Source organism: Cucurbita maxima, unplaced genomic scaffold, assembly GCF_002738345.1.
Source record: "Cucurbita maxima cultivar Rimu unplaced genomic scaffold, Cmax_1.0 Cma_Scf00010, whole genome shotgun sequence".
In the NCBI taxonomy this organism is placed as follows: domain Eukaryota; kingdom Viridiplantae; phylum Streptophyta; class Magnoliopsida; order Cucurbitales; family Cucurbitaceae; genus Cucurbita; species Cucurbita maxima.
The window spans coordinates 4,495,517-4,519,778 of record NW_019272026.1 but is presented as its reverse complement, the minus strand read 5'-3'; the positions used below and the strand labels follow the sequence as shown (position 1 = coordinate 4,519,778).

The following is a 24,262-nucleotide window of genomic DNA, read 5'->3' as shown; positions in this document are numbered from 1 at the left end:
ATGTTAAGAACTCGGACTCAGTTGCGAACATGAAACAGCTTGCCTTTAAATGAATCATTATCATGTTGAGAAGGCAGTCAAAACTCCAGAAAAAAGTTTCATAAATTAATTACTGAATGGGATCATGAACAAGTAAGAATGTTAAATCATACTCGGCTACAAATCTGTTCGAAATGTTAAAAGTGGGGAATGTGGATGACATGTATGTTAAAAGCATAAGAATGCTAAATGGAGCTCAGATGATGCCCAATTCAATTGATGATAAGTTTACATCGAAAAAGAAAGAATTGTATCTAAAGAATTCCTACCACTGATATGATCAATGCCAAAGCTTCATGCAGAATCCAGCAGGCACAGCACATGTTTTCTTGATTGAAATGCATTCTGAAAAGGTATCCACAAGTTGCTCTGCAAGGGCTGATGGATCTTCAATGAAGTTATCAACAAAGGCCTTCACAATCCTAATATCCTGTGCTGTGGCTCTCAAGCTGTACCAGGTTAAGAATTTTTGTCTGAAGTTCTTCTCTATGTGCCCCTCGCATTCTAGCCATCTAATCAATTTTACATAATACTCAAAATCCTTGTCTGAGATACCATTGGCTGCACAATCAGCATCTTGCCTCTCAGCACTTCTCTTCTTGGATGTTTTGCCATGTCGCCGTTCCTCTCCTCCCAACCCAGTTTCTCGATCTTTGGCGCTAGACTTCAATCGACCACTCCTTCCTAGAACATCCTTGAGTATTTCCATCTTGCAAGGAGTAACTGGCAATCCAGCTTCAGAGCTGCTAACAAATGGTGCACATTTAGTCCCTTCTTGAATAGCAGAATTTGACCCGTTATTGATGCTTGTATCTTCAATGATATGGACATCAGAGGAATGCCCGTCTTCAAGTTTTGAAACACTGGGATCAGGCAGCATGGAGCTTTTCCTTGTAACGTGATCCTCATCCAACAATGATACAGAATCTTTTGCTGTTCCCCTTCCACTGACATCGGTGCAGTTTATTGCATACTTAGACAGGTTAGCCGTCATGATCTTGTTAGAATCCTTGCAATATGAAAGATAGCTCCCTGTTCGACTGTCAGTCTGGTCGCTACAAGGTACTACATTGTTAGTTTCATCTTCTACCGAAGATGGATTTGAGAGCTCACTGAAGTTGGTCACAGGACTCTGACACCTTTCAGTCACTAAGCAGTCTGTGCTATCTTCCCGAGCAGTAGCAGTTGAGACCTGAACTTCACACATCCCCAAATCTCCTGTCTCATCAAAGGAAATGGCTTTGAAATAATATTCTGAAGATGGGGTCAGCCCTCGGACGACAGACCTCAAATTGGGTTGAGACAAGGTGCAAGTTGGCTCCATAGGGTAATCTATTTCGCATGCCTTTCGATGCCATATCCTGTAACCAGCAGTTTTTCCAGATGAAACATCCTCAGTACTCACAACCACTGTAAGGTATGTTGCATCAACATCTTCGAACCTTGCGAAGTTTCTACCAACCAAATTAGTATCTGCAATAGTGACAAAAGACTGGTTACTGTTACTTTTTTTTTTTTAATAATAATAATTTTTAATGAACACTACAAATAAAACACAAAGATCGTTTCTAATACATTTTTTTTTAGTTCTGTTGCACCTGAAAGTAAAATATATTAGAAATCAATTCAAAAATCATCTTACATGCTAAAATTACTTTCAGTGCAGCTGCACAGGTACACAAGGTGGTGACCATAAAGAGGCTATTCCAGAATCATAGTAAAGAAAATTGAGATAAGTAAAAGAAGTTAGGAGCCTTACATAAAACAAATTACCTTGTGTTATGGAACTGGGCAATTGGTGCAAGATCTTCGTGGAGAGCAAGGAGTCCAGTGTATCAATGGCTAACGTGCAGAGTTTCTGAACCTCTGGTCCCGAAGAAAGTCTGTTAACAATGCCCCTGCCCGTACCAACCGGTACACCAGTCAAAGGACCCACTTCAGCTTCAAGTTTCTTCATAGCCTCATCCACAATCTGATGAACGTCTTGATACTTTTCAACTTCAACCAAAAGCTTTTTGCTTAAAGAGAGGCGGTAACACAGTATATCCACCCTTCTGGTTTCCTTTGCCTTCATCAATTGTTTTCTCCAACACCTAAAAGTTCAATCTTTGTGTCATTCATGATAAAGTAAAGTCTAAATGTTCAAGGGAGATAAATGCAGTACGGCAAAAGATGATATTGAAATATCCAGAGATGTAGCAAGACTTCGAACAGAGTTCGTGAACTCGTGAACTACAACATTTAATAGAATTCCAAAACTTTTCAGGAATAAATTTTGAAAGATTGGGAAGTTTAGGTTTATATAACTCCAATTCACCATCCCGAAAGATCGAAAGCCTAATCCTCCTAGCTCTGCATTGATATTCTTATTTTGACAGATAAGAAATATGTCATCACTGCTGCTTTCTCCCCGCACCGGTGTCACCTTTGCAACAGTGATGCAGAAGGACAGCATAACATCTTCGATCTCTGAAGTTTGTCTAGAACTTGAACGACATTATCCAGACCCATAGACATTGCAAATTTAAGGTCTCATGTCCAAATTTTAAATAATATATAAAAATAAAAACAAACAAACAAACTTTACAACCCAGAAGGTTTGCTGTCCTATTTGATTCAATCCATAAAGACCTAATCACTTGCCTCAAGTATTTTAATTGGGAAGCAATCAAAATAATTTTTTTGAGAAAATAAAACCTTTTCTGATAAATTTCCTACATAATTACAAATCCGTTCTCTTTCAAATAATTTTGCTACAAATTAAGAGGAAAAATATTAAATTTTAGATTGATCATAACAGCAGCATAGATTTCAAAAGCTTCATACGATGGCAGTTTCAGTATCGGCTTTAGAATGAATAAAAAACAATAGCTTTGCACTTTCAACGCAATAACTAAGGCAGTTAACATGTAAATTACATTACTCGATTCACCGACTAAAGATCAATCGATGTTTTAAAAGAAAAAGGATGTTTCAAATAAGAGGCATACTTTTGAAAATACTTTCAAATTCAATGAACGTTTATATAAGATAATAGTTTAAAACCAGATATAAAGATCAGGGTAGTTACCCAAGCAAGTCATTGACTTTTCCACACGATAAACAACAAAAGGTCCCTTCCATTCCAGCCCGCAGTCCTCTAGAAATCCCAGATTTTTCATGCTTCAATGCACATTCAAGATGGCATGACATACCACATGAAGTGTCTTGAAATGGTGGGTCAGAGCTGCAACTTAACCATAGACTAGGATCCTTATTATCATCATACTGATAACAAATGCAGCATGAACACCTCTTGCAAAATCTATCCTCTTGATTTAAGGTAGCTTTGCATGCCGAATTTCTGCAGTATACTGCAATATTTGAGTCGCTCCTAGTGTTACTGATTGGAATATGGTTTGCAGGAACAGGTGGGCGTGCTGGCTGATCAATTTTTCTTTGCCTTTTGGTAATCTTTGGATAAACACAGGGAGAAGACTGACTGTCAAGATCTGTTACATCCTCAGATGACCCTGATTTCTTTTCACTAACAATTTTCAGAAGGTTCTCAATTATTTTCAGTTTTGTTAATCCAGTATATTTCCTCTCTTTCCCCATCTCTGCACATAGGATCTCTAAAATCTCATGACGACTCCAGGACTGAAGCAGATCAGAAGCATTTGGCTGATCCGATATTTCATAGACCAAATTCCTTTTCTCCTCCATACTCATCTTACTGTACCTTGATGGATCGTGAGCAGTTCCTAATACCAACATACACGAGGATGCACGTCAGAGTTAAAACAAAACATAAAATCAAACGTCAAAAAGGTACCAGGTGGCGTCCTGTTTGGGTTGAATCAGATTGGGTTTGACTTCGTATAAGATGAACAATCATGGATTAGTAAAACTAATTTTGGGTGAACAATACCGATTCAAATTTAAGTTTCCACTCAATAACTTTGGAGGGTTTTTCAATTCTAACGTCTTCCAGAAAAAAATTGTTTCAAATCCTTGGATCAATATTTTCAGTAAAATAAAACATATACATGATTCCTTAAAATACTACAATTTTTTCAACAAAAAGAAAAAAAAAAAAAAAAACAAGAACAAATGACTCACAACAACCTGAAGTCTACCCAACCTAAGTACTATATGGTTGAATTGAGTCAGGTTGAGTCCAAAACACAACCCGTTTGAACTACCATATAGCCTTAGCTTTGAAGTTTGGATCCTTTCTAAGACCTCCTGTGATTGAAAATCAACAGTGCAATCAAACAAAATGAACAGTTCTCATGCAATTATTGACTGCTCGCCAAATTAATCTTCCAAGAAGTAAGAGTACTCAAATAATTGGACGTGGATGCGATCCACACAACTGTCAACGACCCGAGTGGGTAAAGAATGAGCAGAACTGGAAAACTCGAACAGGATTGTCAAAGAGATCATCCAGGCAACGCCCATCAGCTATCGACACACACTAAATTATAATCCATAAATTCAAGAAATAAAAAAAATGGTCGGCACAAATTTCTGAAGAGCAGCGTCATTATTAAATGTGGTCTCTGAAGTTCCACACCAATGCTGTAAAACAAGTAGATGGAACCAATTCAACCAAAACCACTAAAACCTCACTACCACAATTTACAGGTGGGGCATGGAAGGAAGCCCATCAAGAAGAACAACAAAAATTAGATTACGATATCAGCAGAAGTAAAAGGTAAAATTAAGAATCCAAGTTCAAGACTAGTAGAAAGATAATTTAATAAAGAAACCCCGATGTGGAGGGGGAGAAGGAAATGAAAGACTCAAAAACGAAATGGATTAGGCGGATTACCCTCAGATGAAGAATCGGAAGCCATAATGAATCCACGACATTACCACCAAAAGCGAACAAATAGGAACCTGCAAGCATGAAATCTGGAAGGATGATAAAACCGTGGAAGCGGAGAAAAATAAGAGAAATGGATGATGAAGGAGAGAAGGGAAAAGAGTACCAAGAAACAGCAGGAAATTGAAGGTGGATGAAGGAATCCATGGATTGGGAGGAAATTTGCAGAGATTGGTGGAGGATAGGATACGAAGTTGAGAGATTTTGAGAGAGAAAGAGGGAAAAGCAAAGAATTTCGCCCACCTGTCGCGTCGAAGCGTTGGGGAAGAGACTCTGATTCGATCAAATCAAATGAATGAAGAATAGTATAGCCGCTCTCTCTCCATTACAAATGCGGCTGCATGATTTTTTTCCTTTTTTTTTTTTTTTTTTTTTTTTTTTTTTCTTTTTNTCTTCTTATTTTAATAATTATATTTTATGCTTTATAAACTTTATCCGATTAAGCACGCCATTTCAAAAATTATAAAATTAAATTAAAATTTCAAATGTCTTCAACAAAACAGCCTATCAGATTTTTATTATTTTTAAAGACTCCATTATCTTTTTCTTTATTATCAATAAATTAATTGATTAATTATAGTTTAAATATGGCAAATAAAACAACACAACCATAGAAGTCAAATAAAATAATTTTGTAGTTTTATAGTGATTTCGACCTAATAAAAGTAGATATCTTAATGTCACGTACACACATTTAAAAGAATAATAAGAATAATGAAGATTTAATTCATTAATTAATTTTTTTATAAAATAAAAATGGGGTTTGGTGAATGATAGTGCTCCCCATGCCATGCCTAGCTGCCTATAATTGGCCTGTGACAGTGCCACTCTTATTGGACCAACCATTATAGTTATTATAGTTGGTAGGTTTATTGATGTTATGACATGTAATAATTTTACATAAATAAAAACATTTTCCGCTCTTTTTTTTTATTATTTTATTTTATTCCAAATCAAACACTTTTAATTGTCTTTTCATTATTTTCCATCTTACCCATTATTCCTTCACATACATATTAAAGAATATTGGGCTACAACTCCTAACAACATATAAAAACATTTTTTTTAATTTTTCTTTTTATTAAAAAAGTAATTCCATTAAACTAATTAATAAAACTTGACATGACATTTTTATTAAAATTGAAAGGTTAACGTGACATTATTTGAAATACTATTATTCGTGTATATCGACTAACAACCAATGTGTAAAAGATGGTTTTATAGATAATAATATAAATAATGATAAGGACAAAATTCTAAGTTAAAAATGAATCTTAATCCTTGTCCTTTTTTTTATGATCTTTGTATTTAATTTATTTTAAAAATAAATGAATTAACTGAAAAAGATACAATTTTAAAATTTAAGGATTACTTTTGGATAGAGCTTATGATGCGGAATCATATTTTAGCCTTTCAGACGAATATATACATTTTAAAAAAAAATTAAATCAACTGTAGATAGAAAGTATTTTAAATGAGTGTAAATTTTAGATCTCAAGTGTGGGAATGGCTGAAACTTGTCCCCTGGGTTTCATTAACATTATTAATTACTTGAATTTTAAGCCTAATTAAGTAATATAGAAGTCGGACGGTGCACGGCGGCGCGGCATGTGATGTTGTAAGTCCATCAATTAAAAAGAATATTAAGTTAATTATCATTTTACTTTGTGACTTTTTAAATATATGTTTTTTAACTTTTAATTTGGTAAAAAATGAATTAATAATTTATCTAGATATAAAATTTAAATGTATATTTACTTGAATTCTAAAAAATTTAGAAGATATGTATATTTAAAAAAAAAACATATTATTAATTTTGTTAATGACCTATTAAACACAAAATTATATAAAAATAAAAAATAAATTAAACGGGTTAGACATAAAATTGTTTTAAAGATTCGAAAGTCACTTTCTAAAATCAAAATACCTATTACATACAAAATAAAAAAAAATAAAAAAAATTTAATAATTGATCATATATTTATTTGTTTATTTATGGTTCCAAATTCAATCATTGTTGGAGTCCAAAAAAAACACAAATAATATGTTAGTGGGGAATTATTATATCCAACGTGGTCCAAAGCTGCAACCAACAGAGGACTAAAAAACTTTTACGTATTCCATGTGGATATATTTGTTTCTTTCATTATGGGAAATGTTTAAAAATAAAATAACCAAAAAAATATATACTTTTTATACTACTTTATTCCGTTCTTCTATTATCATATTCCATTCCTGTCATATCGAAACAGATTTGTATTCGTAGTCTTGATGCTTATAGCAAGAGAAAATATACAGAAAGAAAATAAATATTCACGAGAAATTAGGATACATAAAATAATAATGATAATAAGTTAGGGAGAGAAATTAGCAACGAGAAGCATTTCAAAAAAGAATATTTATCAATGAGAAATATCTTGTATGAGGAAAGGTTGGTTAGAGAAAATGTGTAGAGAGAGAAGCAAGTTAAAAATATATATAATACTCGCCTAAATTGCTTGGAATTCTTCCAAATATATTTTCACAACAAGAAAAATAAGCATATATTATACGAAATCAATTATTTCTCATTTCGACCCTCTATCCAGGCCCCCTCGAACTTTTAATTTGCTCATGTCACCTGTGCTAATTAAGCAGAACCCTAATTTAATTTGTAGAACCCTGGGCATTAAAATTTAAGCCAAATTTTACGTGAAACTGATCCGACCCGAATTGAGTCGGGTCAGTTTACTCTTGGGAAAAATCCAAGAGTCGAGCTAGGTTGGATTTGCATAAAATATAACCGGGCCCGACACATTTACACCCTGAAGAGTGAACAGAAAAAAGGGGATTGGCAGAGAGTTCGGCGGGGAGTGTTTGAATTTGTGTTTCTGGTTGCCTTTTCTCAGTGTTAATCATGTGAAGTTGAGGTTAAATTCCAGAGAGAGAGAGAGAAGATAAATGGGAACTTGAGAGAACAATTATTTGTCACGGTCAAAGTAAGTATAAAAAGTTAATGGAACTTGAGATAATAATGTTTCTTACGGCAGGAAATAAAACTTGCCTTCAATTCATTAGTAACGCCATAATAGAGACGTCAACCGTTGGCGGTTGATTTGAAGTGGTAATCATCAGTTGTTGAGTAGATTAAGCCTTCCTCTTCTAGATTTTTCATCGCCGGCCTGCAAAACAATAAAGCCAAATGGTATATTAAGTTATAACCCTACTTGCAAGATCAGTGCTCTTATGTCAAGTAGAGGTGAGAGATAGAGAATACATGAGCTTCTCTAGTGGAACTTTGAGATGTTGAGCAATCACATCACGGTGTGCGCCCCTCTCAGTACTGAACACAAGAAATATAAATATATATATATATATATATATATATATATATATATACATTCTAAATAAATTAAATCTAAGAAATCAATGAACGGGAAAAAAAAAAAAAAAAAAAAACAGTGAAGGCACTCACTCGCATGAAGGAAGTTGCAAGAAATCTAAGACCATTTGCTCAAGGTTCTTCCAACCATCACCACCTGCTTGACCAGTGTACTGAAAAAAGATAATTAGAAGGATGAACAAACAAACCGCAGCCCATATTATGTGAACTGAACCAGGATCTTACTTGATTTGACATGGGAGTTTGATATCCTCTCACAGGCGTATTAGATAAATTTGCCATCTGTGGCTGAGGAGTCATGCTACTACTTTGTTGCTTCTATCAGCAGCACAACATAAACAATAACCCAAAAGGAGAAGCATGTAAGACAAGAGATATTACTTTTCAGCCAATCAAGACATCAACAGAAAATTTGAAACAGCTTGATTGATACCCGTAATCTGGTGTTGTAAAAATGAACATATATGGATTCGATGAAGTGACTTGTGATCTCATTATAGTCCGTCACAGGCCTGGAAGCCAAATATCTTATATCAAAATCCCCACGCAGCAAAAATCATGTACATAAGTTACAGAGAACAAGCACCGCAATAATTTAATTTGGTGGAAAAACAGTGCTCATGAAATGCCTCATCTCAATTCAATTGCTAAAAGTATAAATATACTAATATTCAGTGTAGTTCGAAAAAGTGCGTTAATGCAGTTTATGACTCACAACACAAATCCCTCAGAAATAACAAAGCCAAGAAATCCCTGAAAAGAACCGAGGGGAAACTATACAGTACCTGATAGAAAAGACATTCAACGTTCTTTTACCCTGGAAGCTTTTTAAGTGGCCATGGACCCGAACGTACATGCCATCCCTGAAGCACGAGAATTTTTAAATGACATGAGACAGAAGGGGATAAATTTCAGAGATGGCTTGATGCATCACTTGGTCCAAATAAGCAGAGTCCTCCCCCAAATGATCCATAACACTCCAGATTTAATTTCAGGTTAAACAGGAAAAATAATCCAGAAGAGCCACAAGAAACATTTAAATGATTGACAATTGTAACTTCATGGAGATCTCTTAGGTTTTTAATTATCGTTTCCTCCTGCAAACCTCAACCAACAGCACATAAACTAGAAACATGAAGAATCACACTTTTATATTGAAAAACTTGCAACGAAGTGGGATTCAGCAAACAAACGCAAAAATCAGAGTAGAAACTAGAAAGACAATAACAAATATCCATCTATTCGAGAGAGCTGGGATCTCTCCTCCCAAGCGACAACATGTCACAAAAATCCACAACTCCCTGTCTTCCTTCCTCCCCCTACAAAAACCAACCAGCCACCTTTTTGGTTCCAAGCACGATTCATTTTCCATCAATACTTGTTAGCTCAATAGGATTGAGATAAATATGAAGTATTTGTATGCCCTATAGTAGCATCGGCTACAGTTATATAGTTCATTTAGCTGGAAAAAGCAGTCTACATTTTGCAGGAAAAGGAAAATTAGACTGTTCAAACTTAATCATCCCATGGATCGAAAACAATATATAAAACCCCCGTACTATAAGACAGAACAAGGAACTGCACATGCATACAAATAAGACTGCTGGTTTAGTCCTAACCCCACAGACATACTCATAAAGATCTATCCAGACCACAAAGTGAGGTGTAGTGCAGTTTTGCTAGATTAAATCATGTTTAACCAGATTTAATTAAGCTTACTTGAATCCTGATATTTGCGTGCGGAGAGTCCGAATTGCTTAATTCAAAACAGTCATTTTACAAATTTTCCTTAGGACTCAATAGATCTCATTTTAATAACAATTAATTAGAGAATTCCTTGAAAAAGTACAGCCATATAAAAAACTTAAGAACTAAGAACTCCCATCAAACTCCATGTCTACAACATGTTGAGTTCCAAAGTTCCATCCGAACTGACGAGATTCTAGGCAAGGCTGAAAAACCAATCATGAAAATTTTAAATGATAACCGCACAAGAAGTATTACAGTTTTGAGGGAATATTTTAAATGCTATTAAGACAGGGTAGAAAGAACATTACAATATTCCCTCAACTTCATTTGAATCTGCAGCTTCATTGACCCTATAGGCACAAAAAACAAAATCAATATCAATGAGATAAGCATCTTAACTTCTTTTCCATCTTGTATAGGTGTGGGTGTATGTGCTGGTGGGGGAAAACAAACCATTTACTACAGTCAATCCGTCCAGTGCCATCATCCAGTGCAAAAGTCACATCAGTAATTCTTCCTGCTCTATTGCGCACCATCCCTACAAGCTTAACCTGAACATAATGCAGCTCAACAACCAACTCTATAAATAAAAATAAACAGAACATACAAGTCCAATAACTAACATTATTAACATCAACACCATCAACAACAAAATTTGATTTATCATCACTAGACAGAAACGCATCATTTATCTGCTTCACTGTTAACGGAAGCAATGCTTGGACGTCTCGATTCTGCAAATTAGACACAAAATATAAGACTTCGTTTTGGCAATCATAAACTTCATTAAGGAGATACAAAATATAAAAACATGTGAATCCAATTCCAATAGACGAAGACAAACAAATTCAACTTAATTTTCGCAATAGTTGTGAGGAGAAGAATCTACCATCCGCCGAAAACATAGGAGCAAAAACACATATACCAACTATATTTCACTTGTACGAACCAAACGTCAAATCCAAAAAAAAAATTATGAACTCAACTAATTAGCACTCAGAGTACGAATCATTTCAAACTGCAGTCGATTTCAGTCGGAAAATACGTTAAAACGCATGTGATAAATCCAAACAGCGGAGACTAGTAATCCACACGGGAATAAAAGGCATTCGAAAGAGAGTTAATATTACATATGGATACAGAACGTACCTTCGCCGGAGATAATGAATGATCAGGGGCCATGGTGGTCTGAGATGGCATAAATCCACCACCAGAGAAGGCAGCGTTGCCATCAAATTGGCTCCCGTACATCGTTCTTCCACTGTAACACTACAAGTGAAGGATACTCAAAGCCTATAAGAGCATCAAGTGACTGATCGCAAACAGATTGAAGAGCAGTCTTCGAAATGAAATTATGTTTTCGTAAAACCTAGAAATACCAGTTCAGCGTCCCTCCCGCCATTTTCAGACCCTTCTTTTATTTAATTGTCAGATATAAAATTACAGAGCACTTTTACTTTCTTACCCTTATGCCTATTTTTAATAAACTACACGGTTCAATAACGAAATTTTCAAATATATATATATATATATATATATATATATATATATATAATATTAATTTATTCACTTTTATTTTTAGCAAAATTTCCCTCTTATTCAAATATATATTTTCTTATATATAAAATTCAAGCCTAGAATTTCAAAGGGGAAACAATATCTATGGATGATAAGTATTAATCAATTAAGCTTTTAATGCAAATCTCCTGAATTAAATTTAAATTAATTAGGGTTAATGATATAACTCACAAGAAGGTGCTTCCTAATAATTTCGTTGGATGGTCACGCTCTGAAACTTCTATTATTAAAATCTCTTATTTACATTTTTCCTTTATAAAATTAACCTTTCATATATCAAAAATTCTTTTTAAAAATGGTAAAAACATAATGATTTTTTTAAAGGCATATAATGTCGATAATAATTTCGGAGCTCCTTTAAAGGCTAATTTCCTCTCAATTAAGGATTTTCGTCAAATCAAATTTTATTATTTGGAATCGAATTAGAAACATTTACGGTCAAAATAAATTAACAATTTTTAATTCAATAATTAAAGGCCATTAATATTAAGTATTATTAATCAAAAGAATATATACAAAAATACGAAAAATGCAAACCCTTTGGCCAATTGAAACAAAAAATCTAAATTAAGCATACACAAATTACATTATTCTGAAGCGTGCGAAATGGAAAGTGACGACGACAAAATTACCAAAAAAAAAAAAAAAAAAAAAAAAAAAAAAAAAAAAAAAAAAAAAAAAAAAAAAAAAAAAAACAAAAAAAAAANAAAAAAAAAAAAAAAAAAAAAAAAAAACTCAATCAGAAGGCCCACCGTAAGAACCCTTTGGCCAGGCTACTGAGTTTAGACCGACGTCGGGCATAGCCATTGGACGACGAAGAACTGGAAGACAGAGAATGAGAAATACAACTCAAAGACGATGGCGTCGTCGACGACGACGACTCGTCGTTTGATTTTCTACAAAACTCACTCTCTTGATTGACATGCGGTCTCGATGAGGAGGAGGATCCAAACGCACCGTTTTTCTTAACCACATTCCTCAGTTTCTTCCTCGGCTTCATCCAAGACCAAATCTTAGCTGCCTCCTGCTGCTTGGGGACTTGGTGAGGAGTTTTCGAGGTGCCATCGACGTAGTTTGGCGGCGGCGGCGGGTGGAGATTTTCGGAGGGTTTGTCCTTGGGCAGGCCGGGCTGTGCTTCCCAAATGAAGGGGATTTGACCGGGCAGGCGACAGGCAGGGAGACGGGCAGAGCGGCCGACTGAGGAGTTTCTAGAGAGGATTTTGTGGACGAATAATTCATTTGCTTGGAGTAATGAAAAGGGGTTTTCAGAGGGATGAAGACGGTGATCGTTTCCCATGGCTTTGTGTGAATTTCGAAACCAAAATGAGAGGCTAAATAAATGAGGGAGTTTGGGGTTTAAATGGGAAGTGAATTAAACTCATTTGGATATCTGTTAAGATCGTTAAGGAAATTTGTATTTCACTTTTTGAATCCCCTGAAATATCTCCCTTTCACATGCCCTCCTAATTTGAATTTTACAATTTTTTTTCTTTCTTTCTTTTTGTAATAATTTGTTTTCTTTATTTTTCTCTCTCATAGATTTATATTCGAAAATTAAAAAAGAGATAGGTTCATGACCCTCTAATTTTCTTAACTATCTTCCCCATTTCATGCTCTCCATAAATGGTACGCCTTAATTGAAGCTATATAAGGAAATATAATAATAAGCTTCCTTTTAATTTATTTAACATTATCCACCTTACAAGTTTCATAAGGAAAATATTTATTTATTTATTTATTTATTTACAAGTTCAATACACGAAATTAAACTCGCCTTCCACTAGCTATTTTAATTGGGTTGATCCTCCACGGACTGCATCCAAACCGCCAGTGCCCGGGAGATTCCGCCGCCGGCGTAGGAGATTTTGCTTTGCATGGAGATCCAAATTTCGAACGGTGGTCATCCAACGGACAAGAATTGTTGATGGACTTGGACGGCTTCCTCCACAGCCGAAGTAACCGAAACTGCGGCTGTTTATTCTGAACCGTGGCCGGCTTCAACAGGCTAAGACTGACCACAACCGGCGGCGGGCGGATGCGCAGTGGAACCGGCTCCACGAGCGGCGGAGTATTCTTGGGGGTCCCCGGTAGCATCTCCCACTGAAACGGAACCCCTTCAGAAGTCCTTCTGTAGTAGTACGATCGAGAGGAACGACCCATAGATGAGTTTCTCGTCGGAAAACTATCCAATGGCAGAACATATCCGCCGTTTGTTTCCTCCTTCATAATTCCCAAATACAAACTTTAGATTCATATAGGGATTATTATATATATGGGCTTTGTGATGTAACGGTGATATTTGAGCTAGAAGAGTTCAGAAAGTGGGATTATGAAAATGAAATGGGGGATTAATATGGGATTAGGGAGTTGATTAATTCATACTTAAACTTTAGGTTAAAATATCTAATCTAATCTTTCGTCGGGTTCGATTTCTTACGACTACTTGTTTAACTATATAAATTAATTAAGATTATAAGGTAATCTTTTTTATAAATCAAATATTTAAATCTTCATAATATATTTTCGTAACATTAAATTAAAGAAAATATCCTTTTTTTTGTTCTTATATTTTTGGATTTCATTTCATTTTAAAAAATCCATCTTAGTTAACTCTAAAATAATTGTAATGACCATCGTTATTTGGATTCTTCTATTGTACCTTTCCACTTGAAATCTTATTCCACTTTCATTATAAAATAATTAATAAAATACCTCAAAGATTAAATTACCCTAAAATACATCACAACCTTGTCGCTTTCTCTGTCATTGGGTGTGACATTTTCCACATTTTATTTTATTTAATTATTTACTCGTCAACAAGCTTGAGCTTACAAAATATTTTTATTTATGCTTTGTATATTAAAGTTACCTAATGTTTACTATATATTATGTTGGGTTAGATATATTAGAGGCGGCTGCACCAACTGGAGATTAAATTATAATAATAATAAAAGGAAAAAGGTAGTTGAAAAGAGATATAGTAATAATTCCCTTAAATAATGCTAATTATATATTTATATTTTTGTCACCCAATTAAAGAAATAAATATTAAAAAAGAAAAAAATCTTATGTGAGCCTTGTAAGAGCCTCTTGTTTATTGGGCCTTGTGAAATTTAACGACTAATGGGCTTAACCCGAGTGCTTTATGTTCGCGATTAATGTGGCCGAAGCATTGCGCCTCCATGGAAGAAGCTAATTGAAAGATCTTTCATCAATCCGGTTTACGAGCCGAAGAGCCCTTTGAACAAATAGCAAAGAATCAAAAGTAGAGGTGCAAGAGAGTGATATAATACTTCCACACCCAAAGTCCTTAACGTCACAAATTAGCGTCTGTTACGTAGGAGAAATCCAACTAAGAGAACTTGTCGCTGAAATGGTTAAACTTTGTGCAGGGACATGATACCTAAACATATAAGAACTCTATGAAAAAAAAGTTTGGATTCCTTACGAGAGTAGAATTTCGATACTTGCATGATTGACACATCAGCACCTACGATCTTTATCTTTATGACATTACTTTCTCTGGGTGTTCCCAAATAAACTTCATGATAGACTCCAACTCAAAAAAAAAAAAAAAAAAAAAAAAAAAAAAAAAAAAAAAAAAAAAAAAAAAAAAAAAAAAAAAAAAACTAAATTTAGTTATTTATAAATGTTGTAGAAAACAGTTAACATTCATTATGAGGAAGAAATTTCCCCCAAATTTATTGAAAGTAGATGGGATTGGTTTGGAATCTGGCTTTAAGGCATGCAACGTTTCTTTACATATTTGTGGACGTCAAGCGCCCTACACGTGCCTCACCAATAATCACATCTAAAAAAACATTAAAAGAAATAAATAAAAACTCCAATTTTATATATATATTCACTCCACCTGTAAATTTATATTTTATCAAACATAAAATTAAAAGTTTAAATCTTACTAAAACTTGACATGTTATGATCTGCCACTTTGAAGAACGGGATACAAATGGTGTATAACTGTCGTGGCCATAAGGTATTAGGTAAGCTAACCGAGAGGGGAGGAGTAATAGTAGTAGAAGTTACAAAATAAAGAAATGATATGGGTTTTGAGACCATTTCAAATTGACCACTTTTTTTTCCCCTCTTTTTTGAAAAGCTGTGAATTGACCAATTTCTCCTTGCGTTGCCTCTTACCAACCCACTTCCCCCACCAACTCCCAGCCAAGTCGCAGCCCAAATCCTCTCGTCCCGCACTTTGACGCTGGCCGCTCCAGCCACAAGTAAAAGAAATATATTATTATTTTTACCATTTTGAAAACTAAGCTAAGAAATTGCATGCTTACCGACTAATAAAATATATTTGGCCAACTTTATTTATTTTATTTTAATTTTCTGATTTCAGATTCAGCGAATTAAAATAATGGTATGAATTTGATTATTTGGGAAATTTTGAATGATTTTTTATCTTTCACTATTTCCCCAACTTTTTCTTAGTATTATATAAATCATATGTTTGTTCTAAGTAAATTTATGTATATTTATCGACACACATTACTCAGTTAAATTAAATTATTAATTATATATTTCGGGACCAAATTTTGTCATAATTTCCATTAATGTTTATACCTATTATTGCATTAATGCATTTATTTGAGTTTTAATCACAAATAAATAGATAAATAAATCACAGTATTTTCATAAGTTTTTGTGATACTCATGATTTTCCTTAAATATCCATTGAGATTCTATAAATAAAAATTGTTGTGAAATTAAAATTATATATAATATGACGTGTGAAATAATTATATGGTTTAATTATTATAGAAAAAAAAACTGCTGTGTGAGGCTGTGATCCAACGGGAAAATGGTGGAAATGAAAGGACCGCAGATTTATATTTAGATTTGTTTTTATTTTTAATTCTGAAAAATAATAATTGGAGGTTTGGGGAGGAAAAGAGGATCCGTAGATTGAATTTCTAACATCATGAAACACGACGATTTTATATTGAAAGGAAACGACGGAAGATTTATAGATATCAATGGTTCATATTATTTTTCTTTAATATGGTGAATTATTATTTTTATTTGGATGTAAGAACCGTTTGGAATTGGGTGTCTATTTAATCATGTTCGTAGCTCGATACGAGGTTAACGAATGTAGTCTAAAAATATAAGTGGTCTATCCCAATGCAGATGATACGAGGAGAATTAATATTATGAGGTTAAAACCCTTAAAATAATAAATTTGAATAGATTTTTGATCAGAGTTATTAAGATTAGCACGATTTTAAGTTATTTTCAATTAATAACATGTTTTTTTATTTGATTTTTTCAATATTTGATTGTATATTCCAATATATTATTTTCCTCTGAAAAATATATATAATAACAAATTTGAGTTTCAGAAAACGTGGACAGTGGAGCAATTGTTTAATTATATATTATAATTTATAACAAAATTGGAATGAGAAGGGGAAACCAGAATGTGGGGGAGTTAACCATGGTTAAAACTTACAACTATGTTGTTAGGTGGGTTTGACTGGTCGGGTTTGGTAGGCGTTGGTTCGTTCACGCGCTTCTTTGCCCACCCAATATAAACACATCCTTCCCCTATTACCCTCCCTCTCTCAACGCAACCGCACAGCAACCACTAACGCCACCGCCTTTCTCCTCCGCCGTTGTGCAGCGGAGTTCCCGCATATTTCTTACTGCTGCTATTCACATTTCCAGTTCGTATAGCTTCTTAAATTAATAACCGGATTCCGGTGGTTTTATTTTTCTTTGGCTACTCGGCCGTATCCTCTCTGCGCCACCGGATTCCAGTCAGGTGTTTAGCTGATTTGTTTCGGATTTGACCATGCAATCGGAATCCAGTTCTATGAAGGCTTCTCCATTCGAGTTCATGTCGGCCATAATTAAGGGCAGGATGGACCCGTCTAATTCTTCATTCCAATCGACTGCCGAGGGTGCCTCGGTTATGTTCGAGAACCGCGAGCTGGTGGCGATCTTAACCACATCGATCGCCGTCATGATTGGCTGCTTCGTTGTTCTCGTGTGGCGAAGATCCGGAAATCGGAAAGTTAAGACCGTGGAGCTTCCTAAGCCGTTGATTACGAAGGGGGTGGAGCCCGAAGTTGAAGACGGCAAGAAGAAGGTTACAATATTCTTCGGTACACAGACAGGCACTGCCGAAGGCTTTGCAAAGGTTTGCATTCCAAAACACTCGAAGGCGTTGAGAATTTTTGTTAACTCGGCTGTTTGTTAATAATTTTTGGCTGTTGCTTACGGGTGACCGCGATGGTTCTCAGGCTCTATCTGACGAGGCGAAAGCACGGTACGATAAGGCCGCGTTTAGAGTTGTTGATTTGGTAAGCTTCTTCTTCTTCTTCTTCTATTATTTATTTATATTTTGTGTCTGTGATGTTGTTGGGGATGACCATTTGGTACATTCTGGTTATTGTTGACGAACTATGGTCTGACATTTTGAAGTGAACCTTATTTCACAGGATGACTATGGGGCTGATGACGATGAATACGAACAGAAATTGAAGAACGAGTCTATTGCGGTCTTCTTCTTAGCAACGTGAGTTTTAGTATACGCTCAAGGTTTCCTGTTTTTATTTGGATTCTTCATCGTCAGTTCAGGATTTAAGCCTGTTTTCTAGTTTCTTCCAGTGGTTAATTGTTGAGGAATGCAGGTATGGCGATGGAGAGCCCACTGATAATGCCGCAAGATTCTATAAATGGTTTACGGAGGTAAAATTTCTTTCGGCACATTTGGTTTTGTGCGGATCACTCTTTATTTTTCTGAATTCAATATGCATGATTACAGGGGAAAGAGAGAGGGGAGTGGCTGCAAAACCTCAATTATGCAGTCTTTGGCCTCGGCAACCGACAATATGAGCATTTTAATAAGGTTTGAATGATTCCTTACAAATTCCTAGGCGTCCATTGTTGATTATTGATTACTGCATTGTGTCTGATCCCGATTCAAAGATGTGAACTAGTTTCAACTTTTTTGTTGGTGACCAACAGATTGCAAAAGTGGTAGATGAGCTGCTTGAGACTCAGGGTATGCTCTTCCCTTCTTCCTGACGTTCGTTTCTTAGGAGAAATCTCGAGAGCATGTTTAAGCTTATGCTTGGATTAATGTTTTTGTGAAGATAGTTTAAGTTTATTACGTTTGCCAATCAATTTCGTTATTTTGTTTGCAGGAGGCAAGCGCCTTGTGAAAGTTGGTCTTGGAGATGACGATCAGTGCATAGAGGATGACTTGGCTGCTTGGTACAGAGACCGTGACCTGTTTACTGAAGTTTGTTAAAGAAAATTGTCCACTCATTCTTTCATGTTTACTACTTTTCTCAGGCGAGAACTGTTGTGGCCTGAGTTGGATCAGTTACTTCGGGATGAGGATGATGCAACGACAGTGACCACACCTTACACAGCTGCCATATCAGAATATCGAGTTGTATTCCATGATCCAGCAGGTGTAGCTGATGAGAACAAGAACTGGATGAATGCAAATGGCCATGCTGTCCATGATGCTCAACATCCATTAAGGTTGTGAGAATTTGATGTATTGAATTTTAATTTGCACCACCTTGCCCCCTCTGGAAATTTAAAAACAAGGAAAAGAAGTAGAAAGAATCTAACTAATTGTTTTATTTCTTGAAGATCTAACGTGGTTGTGAGGAAGGAGCTCCATATGCCTGCATCCGATCGCTCTTGTACTCATCTAGAGTTCGATATTTCTGGGTCTGCACTCAAGTAAGTATATCCCCAATTGATGTCTGTGTGGGACTTCAGCGATACTATTTTTTATTGCTTTTCTTATTTACCCAAATCATATGGGGTAGGCTGCATAGAACGAAATATAAACTTAGTCAGGAGAAGTGGAAGCTAGAGTATAGTTAATTGATAGGATTTTTCTATAAATATGTACTATAGTTTAGTAGCATTTGACTGCCTTTTAACATCTGTTCTTTTTCTCAGATATGAAACTGGGGATCATGTTGGGGTTTACTGCGAAAATTTAACTGAGACTGTGGATGAGGCATTGAACTTATTGGGTTTGTCTCCTGAAACGTATTTCTCTATACATACTGATAACGAGGATGGTACCCCACTAGTTGGAAACTCTTTACCACCTCCTTTTCCATCATGCACTCTCAGAACAGCATTGGCTCGATATGCAGATCTTTTGAATTCACCCAAGAAGGTATTTTTTTTTTTTTTTCGGAGTTGTTGCTTCATGCTTCTGGTTCGTTGGGGGATCTTTCTGTCAATTGAGGTGATTAATCTAAACTTGCTATATACTTTTTCAGTCAGCGTTGCTTGCATTAGCAGCGCATGCTTCAAATCCGGTAGAGGCTGACCGATTAAGATATCTTGCATCACCTGCTGGCAAGGTACTGATTTTAACAGCCTTATAAATTGGAACCTTTCTACTTCTCTAGTCTCACTGACTTATATATTTGGTTAAAATTGTGCAGGATGAGTATTCCCAGTCTATAGTTGGTTGTCAGAAAAGCCTGCTTGAGGTCATGGTTGAATTTCCTTCTGCCAAGCCACCACTTGGTGTCTTCTTTGCAGCTGTTGCACCACGCTTGCAGCCTCGATTCTACTCCATATCATCATCTCCATTGTATAACTTCCCTACCTTCTCCTTCAGCAAATTTTATTATCTTTTGATTTCTTTCAACTGGTTTGGTTATGGCACCCAAGATAATTTTGTGTGATTAGAATGTAGGCTTTTGAAGTTTCATGTTAATTTTCATTACATAAATAAGGTTTGCATTGTGCATGGAATAGAAATTCTTACTTGCCTCCAGTTGGTCTAGGAAATTGAATTAGAAAATTTTCTACTTTTAGGCAAAACACATTGTGTTTTAAAGATAAGTTGCAGGAAAGGGAATATAAGTTGGGATTTTTGGGGGAGTTAATCGGAATAAGATTTGATAACATACAGAGAAATTTGATGTTTGGATTTGGGGAAGAGTATCACTTCTCGTACGTTGTCATTGACTAGGCATACTGCTGCCCATTGCATCTGCCTATCACCCACACATCTCTTTTTTCATCTCTCTCTCTCTCTCAATATCTCGTAAATATTATCTTTATGCCAAGTCATTGATTTATGTATTTTGTGCATTTGACAGGATGGCTCCATCCAGAATTCACGTTACATGTGCTTTAGTCTATGACAAAATGCCAACAGGACGCGTTCATAAAGGAGTTTGCTCAACTTGGATGAAGGTATGCTTTGTTGTGTCTTGCTTTCATCTTCATGTGCAAAGATGACTGATATAATTCCGAGAAGCTATAACTTTTTATTGTTACCCAATATTAGATGAATAGCATTAGTTCTGATTCCTGAATAATTAAAGTTTCTTAGCATCTTTAGATGTCTATTTAGTAAAGGATTTATGTTAGACTTGGGACGTTGTGGATCATATTATCTTTTCCTACAATAGCTTGGCTATTCTTCGGCTTAATAGTATAAGTTGAAGGTTTTTTTCATAGAAATTTGTGTACGGTGATTTTTATGGAAGCAAATATAGGGTGATTTCTGGCCATATTTGAGAATTTAACAATTTTTCTGCATTCGTTAGAATTCTGTGCCCATGGGGAAAAGCGATGAATGCAGTTGGGCTCCAATTTTCGTGAGGCAATCAAACTTCAAGCTTCCTGCAGATAGTAAAGTGCCTATTATCATGGTTGGTCCTGGAACTGGATTGGCTCCTTTCAGAGGTTTCTTACAGGTTTCTACTTGCGAACTTGCCTCTGAGACCCTTGGCTTACTTTTATCTGACTTATGCGCTTCTAGAAAATAAAGAACTTCAAATATTTTCTCTTCAGGAAAGATTAGCTTTGAAAGAATCTGGTGTACAATTGGGGTCTTCCATATTGTTCTTTGGATGCAGAAACCGTGGAATGGTATGCCAAGTTCCTAGATTAAAGCTTGTATTCTGGCTGTTGAAGAAATACATTGTTGTTTGTTTATTTATAGATTTTCAAACTAATGCATTTTGTCTACTTTTGAAGGATTATATATACGAGGATGAGTTAAACAACTATCTTGAGACTGGTGCTCTCTCCGAGTTGGTTATCGCCTTCTCACGTGAAGGGCCAACAAAGGAATATGTGCAGCATAAAATGGCAGAGAAGGTGAAAAGATAATGTTAACAAGGGTGTAGCCTAATATGATTATGTGTTCATGGAAGAAGATATTAAAGCCCTTTCCTCCGTTTAAACATGCAGGCTTCAGACATCTGGAATTTGATATCACAAGGTGCTTATTTATATGTATGTGGTGATGCAAAGGGCATGGCCAGGGATGTCCACCGAACTCTCCATACTATCGTGCAAGAGCAGGTATTTTCATTTTCATGAGTGCCTCCTAATTCCTTTTATCGTTACCCTTTAGAGCTTAATATAGCTCAGCCATCCAACGGTTCCAAATTTGTCGTTTGTGCATATATAATATCGTTGGTGGTGTATTATTCTAAGAACAGCTGGTGGATATTAAATTTCAGGGATCTCTTGACAGCTCAAAAGCTGAAAGCATGGTGAAGAATCTGCAAATGAGCGGAAGGTATCTGCGGGATGTGTGGTGATTACTCCTCACCCATGTGATCTCCAAGAGGCATATTGCGGAATATTTAATAAAAAGTAAATCTGGTTGAATGAATGAATGAATGAATGAAAGAATTATTGAGTCCCTTTGTCAACCTCCCTCTAAGATGGGACACTCTTCTCAGCATGGCCAGAGGTTATGATGATATTCTCTCCTTTTCTGTCTCCCATTTGGATCTACAGCTAAATATGAAGTATTCTTTTGTTCTTATAATTTATAGAATACAGCAGATGTAGTCATTAGTTAGAGCTCTCTCTTCTGTTAGTGTTCTTGGACCAACCAACCAACCAACCAACCAACCAACCAACCAACAAGATGGTTCAAGACTTCAAATTCATACATACTTTGCTGTAATATTAAACGGATGGATGAAATAATTGAGAATTTTTGTGTTCATAATTGTTTCTGTTTCATATCTTATGTATCAATCCCTAGTGCTCTGTCTCCGTCTCTCAAACTGGCAAATCTATCTACTAAATCGCTTGAATTGACTATTGAATTTTAGTTTATAAATCAAGTAAATGCAAGCGGTGATGACGTGGCGTGTTATTGGCCGTTGGTTTAGCAGTTGCGTTGGGTGGGTAGTTTCTTAATGGAATGGAGGTCGCAGGCTTTTGTAGATTCACCTACACCATGCCCTTGCACCCCTTCCATTTTCAAAGATATACAGCATCTTCTTTAGCATTCAAATTTCAGACACAGGTTCGCTAGTGACCCAATTTCAGCTAAACTCTCAAGTTTGTGGCAGGCAATCAATAAATAATTAGTTATAATTATTCAAAAATTAATTAAATGTTTTCGCAAATTAATATCATTTGGTTAGTTAATTAATGACTATAAATTATATATAGAATTAAAACAAATGAACAATTCACACTTTTAGAAGGATAAAAGATGAAGACTAAGTCGAGAGTAAAAGTTGTTTTCAGGATAATAAAAAAGTCTTTTTTTTTTTTTTTTTTTGTTGGTTTGGGCTGTCTTAGCTTAGGCCCAAATTACTGTATTAGGGCCCAAAAGTGTAGTTGGGCCAAGTAGACAGAATGGAAGTTGAGTGAAAGGGTAATTAATATGTTTTGAGTAATTAAATTGCTGTATATGATTAGCTTAATGTTTTTACAAAAAAGAAAAAATGGATAATTATAGAATAAAATATTTTAGGAATTAAATTATTGAAAAAAGAAAAAGAAGAGATTATTAGGTGAGAAATGTAAAGTAGAAGGAAAGGAAGGTTGATTGGAGTCTTTGATTTATTTAGTATTAGAAATATAATGTAATGTGATCTTATAATCAATGCTTTGACTAACCTCACCAGTCAACATCTTTTAGTTTGACCAATTTCTCTTATTTTCTGAGTTCTGACACTTTTGCACATGTGGCCGAACATTATTGGCTACTACTCTGACAACAGTTTTTCTTTTTTCTTTTTAAATTACAATTAACTGTTATCATGTATTTATTGCATTCCTCAAAGTCTACATTTTCATTATAAACCCAACAAAATATTGTGCACAATCTTCATTCTAAACTAGTCAAGCTTCAACCACGTCTCGGCTTATGGCCTCTCATTCTTACTTTTCTTGAGCTTTTGATGGCACATTCAAGAGACCGATGGATCCTCTGCCTCCTACAAAGATGGAGCAACAAAAGTTTTGAGAATTTGAATAGAAGATCACACCAGAGATGAACCATTTATCATCATGATAGGTGTCAAGTGGAAATGAAGTGATTTATGCCGTTGAGGCATCCTACCAGAGGTAGACTTGAACCTTGTTTCAACGTGACTCAATCAATTCAATTACGCACTCCCCATCTATTTTCTTTATTCAACTCTTTGATAACACAAAAAAAATCGAGAAAAAAAAAAAAAAAAAAACTACCCTCCCTCTCTATCTATCCAAGGAATAGAAGAGCAGAAACCTTTGGTGTCCCATCCCAGTCACAATCACTATCTAATATGCTTTTCTCATGTCGCCCCCATTTAGTGGTTCCCATGTCATTACAATGACGTACCATCGAAAGAGTAACTGGAACCAATTCCTTGGTAGCT

General features: G+C 35.3%; 4 protein-coding genes across 5 annotated transcripts; 1 reads left to right on the top strand and 3 right to left on the bottom strand.

The window, feature by feature from the left end:
• Nucleotides 1-84: 84 nt before the first annotated feature.
• On the bottom strand, nucleotides 85-5,246 carry LOC111484877 (VIN3-like protein 2). 2 transcript variants are annotated; one of them, XM_023131512.1, is made up of 5 exons: nucleotides 5,016-5,246; nucleotides 4,856-4,938; nucleotides 3,110-3,782; nucleotides 1,813-2,132; nucleotides 85-1,512 (listed from the first exon to the last, which is right to left on the bottom strand). In XM_023131512.1, exons 2-5 carry the CDS (start codon nucleotides 4,878-4,880, stop codon nucleotides 320-322), a joined length of 2,211 nt encoding a protein of 736 aa, XP_022987280.1. In that variant the 5' UTR covers nucleotides 4,881-4,938; nucleotides 5,016-5,246; the 3' UTR covers nucleotides 85-319. The 2 variants fall into 2 exon arrangements, with proteins under 2 accessions (XP_022987280.1, XP_022987279.1); XM_023131511.1 differs by having other exon boundaries at nucleotides 4,856-4,923.
• A 2,585-nt stretch (nucleotides 5,247-7,831) lies between these two features.
• LOC111485578 (replication protein A 32 kDa subunit B) lies at nucleotides 7,832-11,434 on the bottom strand. Its single transcript, XM_023132512.1, has 11 exons — nucleotides 11,420-11,434; nucleotides 11,190-11,309; nucleotides 10,664-10,774; nucleotides 10,494-10,591; nucleotides 10,349-10,390; nucleotides 9,077-9,154; nucleotides 8,725-8,803; nucleotides 8,517-8,609; nucleotides 8,364-8,443; nucleotides 8,166-8,231; nucleotides 7,832-8,070 (listed from the first exon to the last, which is right to left on the bottom strand). Exons 2-11 carry the CDS (start codon nucleotides 11,289-11,291, stop codon nucleotides 7,986-7,988), a joined length of 834 nt encoding a protein of 277 aa, XP_022988280.1. The 5' UTR covers nucleotides 11,292-11,309; nucleotides 11,420-11,434; the 3' UTR covers nucleotides 7,832-7,985.
• A 923-nt stretch (nucleotides 11,435-12,357) lies between these two features.
• On the bottom strand, nucleotides 12,358-12,915 carry LOC111485037. The gene has a single exon (XM_023131726.1). The coding sequence runs from the start codon at nucleotides 12,913-12,915 to the stop codon at nucleotides 12,358-12,360; it is 558 nt and encodes a 185-aa protein (XP_022987494.1).
• Nucleotides 12,916-17,193: 4,278 nt separating this feature from the next.
• Nucleotides 17,194-22,633, top strand: LOC111484987 (NADPH--cytochrome P450 reductase-like). Its single transcript, XM_023131672.1, has 18 exons — nucleotides 17,194-17,784; nucleotides 17,888-17,947; nucleotides 18,086-18,162; nucleotides 18,278-18,335; nucleotides 18,412-18,495; nucleotides 18,615-18,651; nucleotides 18,794-18,863; nucleotides 18,945-19,139; nucleotides 19,254-19,346; nucleotides 19,572-19,797; nucleotides 19,904-19,987; nucleotides 20,072-20,223; nucleotides 20,738-20,834; nucleotides 21,191-21,340; nucleotides 21,438-21,515; nucleotides 21,624-21,746; nucleotides 21,840-21,953; nucleotides 22,115-22,633. Exons 1-18 carry the CDS (start codon nucleotides 17,437-17,439, stop codon nucleotides 22,193-22,195), a joined length of 2,127 nt encoding a protein of 708 aa, XP_022987440.1. The 5' UTR covers nucleotides 17,194-17,436; the 3' UTR covers nucleotides 22,196-22,633.
• Nucleotides 22,634-24,262: the final 1,629 nt, after the last annotated feature.

Excerpts from the sequence above, each read along its gene's own strand:
- LOC111484877 (XM_023131512.1), bottom strand. The coding sequence starts at position 4,880 with ATGGCTTCCGATTCTTCATCTGAGG. Across the intron at positions 3,783-4,855 it reads TTCCGATTCTTCATCTGAGG|GAACTGCTCACGATCCATCA; the intron begins GTAATCCGCCTA and ends TGTTGGTATTAG. Across the intron at positions 2,133-3,109 it reads AAAGTCAATGACTTGCTTGG|GTGTTGGAGAAAACAATTGA; the intron begins GTAACTACCCTG and ends TTGAACTTTTAG.
- LOC111485578 (XM_023132512.1), bottom strand. The coding sequence starts at position 11,291 with ATGTACGGGAGCCAATTTGATGGCAACGCTGCCTTCTCTGGTGGTGGA. Across the intron at positions 8,610-8,724 it reads TTTACAACACCAGATTACGG|AAGCAACAAAGTAGTAGCAT; the intron begins GTATCAATCAAG and ends TGCTGCTGATAG. Across the intron at positions 8,071-8,165 it reads GTTCCACTAGAGAAGCTCAT|GCCGGCGATGAAAAATCTAG; the intron begins GTATTCTCTATC and ends ATTGTTTTGCAG.
- LOC111485037 (XM_023131726.1), bottom strand. The coding sequence starts at position 12,915 with ATGGGAAACGATCACCGTCTTCATCCCTCTGAAAACCCCTTTTCATTA.
- LOC111484987 (XM_023131672.1), top strand. The coding sequence starts at position 17,437 with ATGCAATCGGAATCCAGTTCTATGAAGGCTTCTCCATTCGAGTTCATG. Across the intron at positions 21,341-21,437 it reads CTTTCAGAGGTTTCTTACAG|GAAAGATTAGCTTTGAAAGA; the intron begins GTTTCTACTTGC and ends TTTTCTCTTCAG. Across the intron at positions 21,516-21,623 it reads GATGCAGAAACCGTGGAATG|GATTATATATACGAGGATGA; the intron begins GTATGCCAAGTT and ends CTACTTTTGAAG.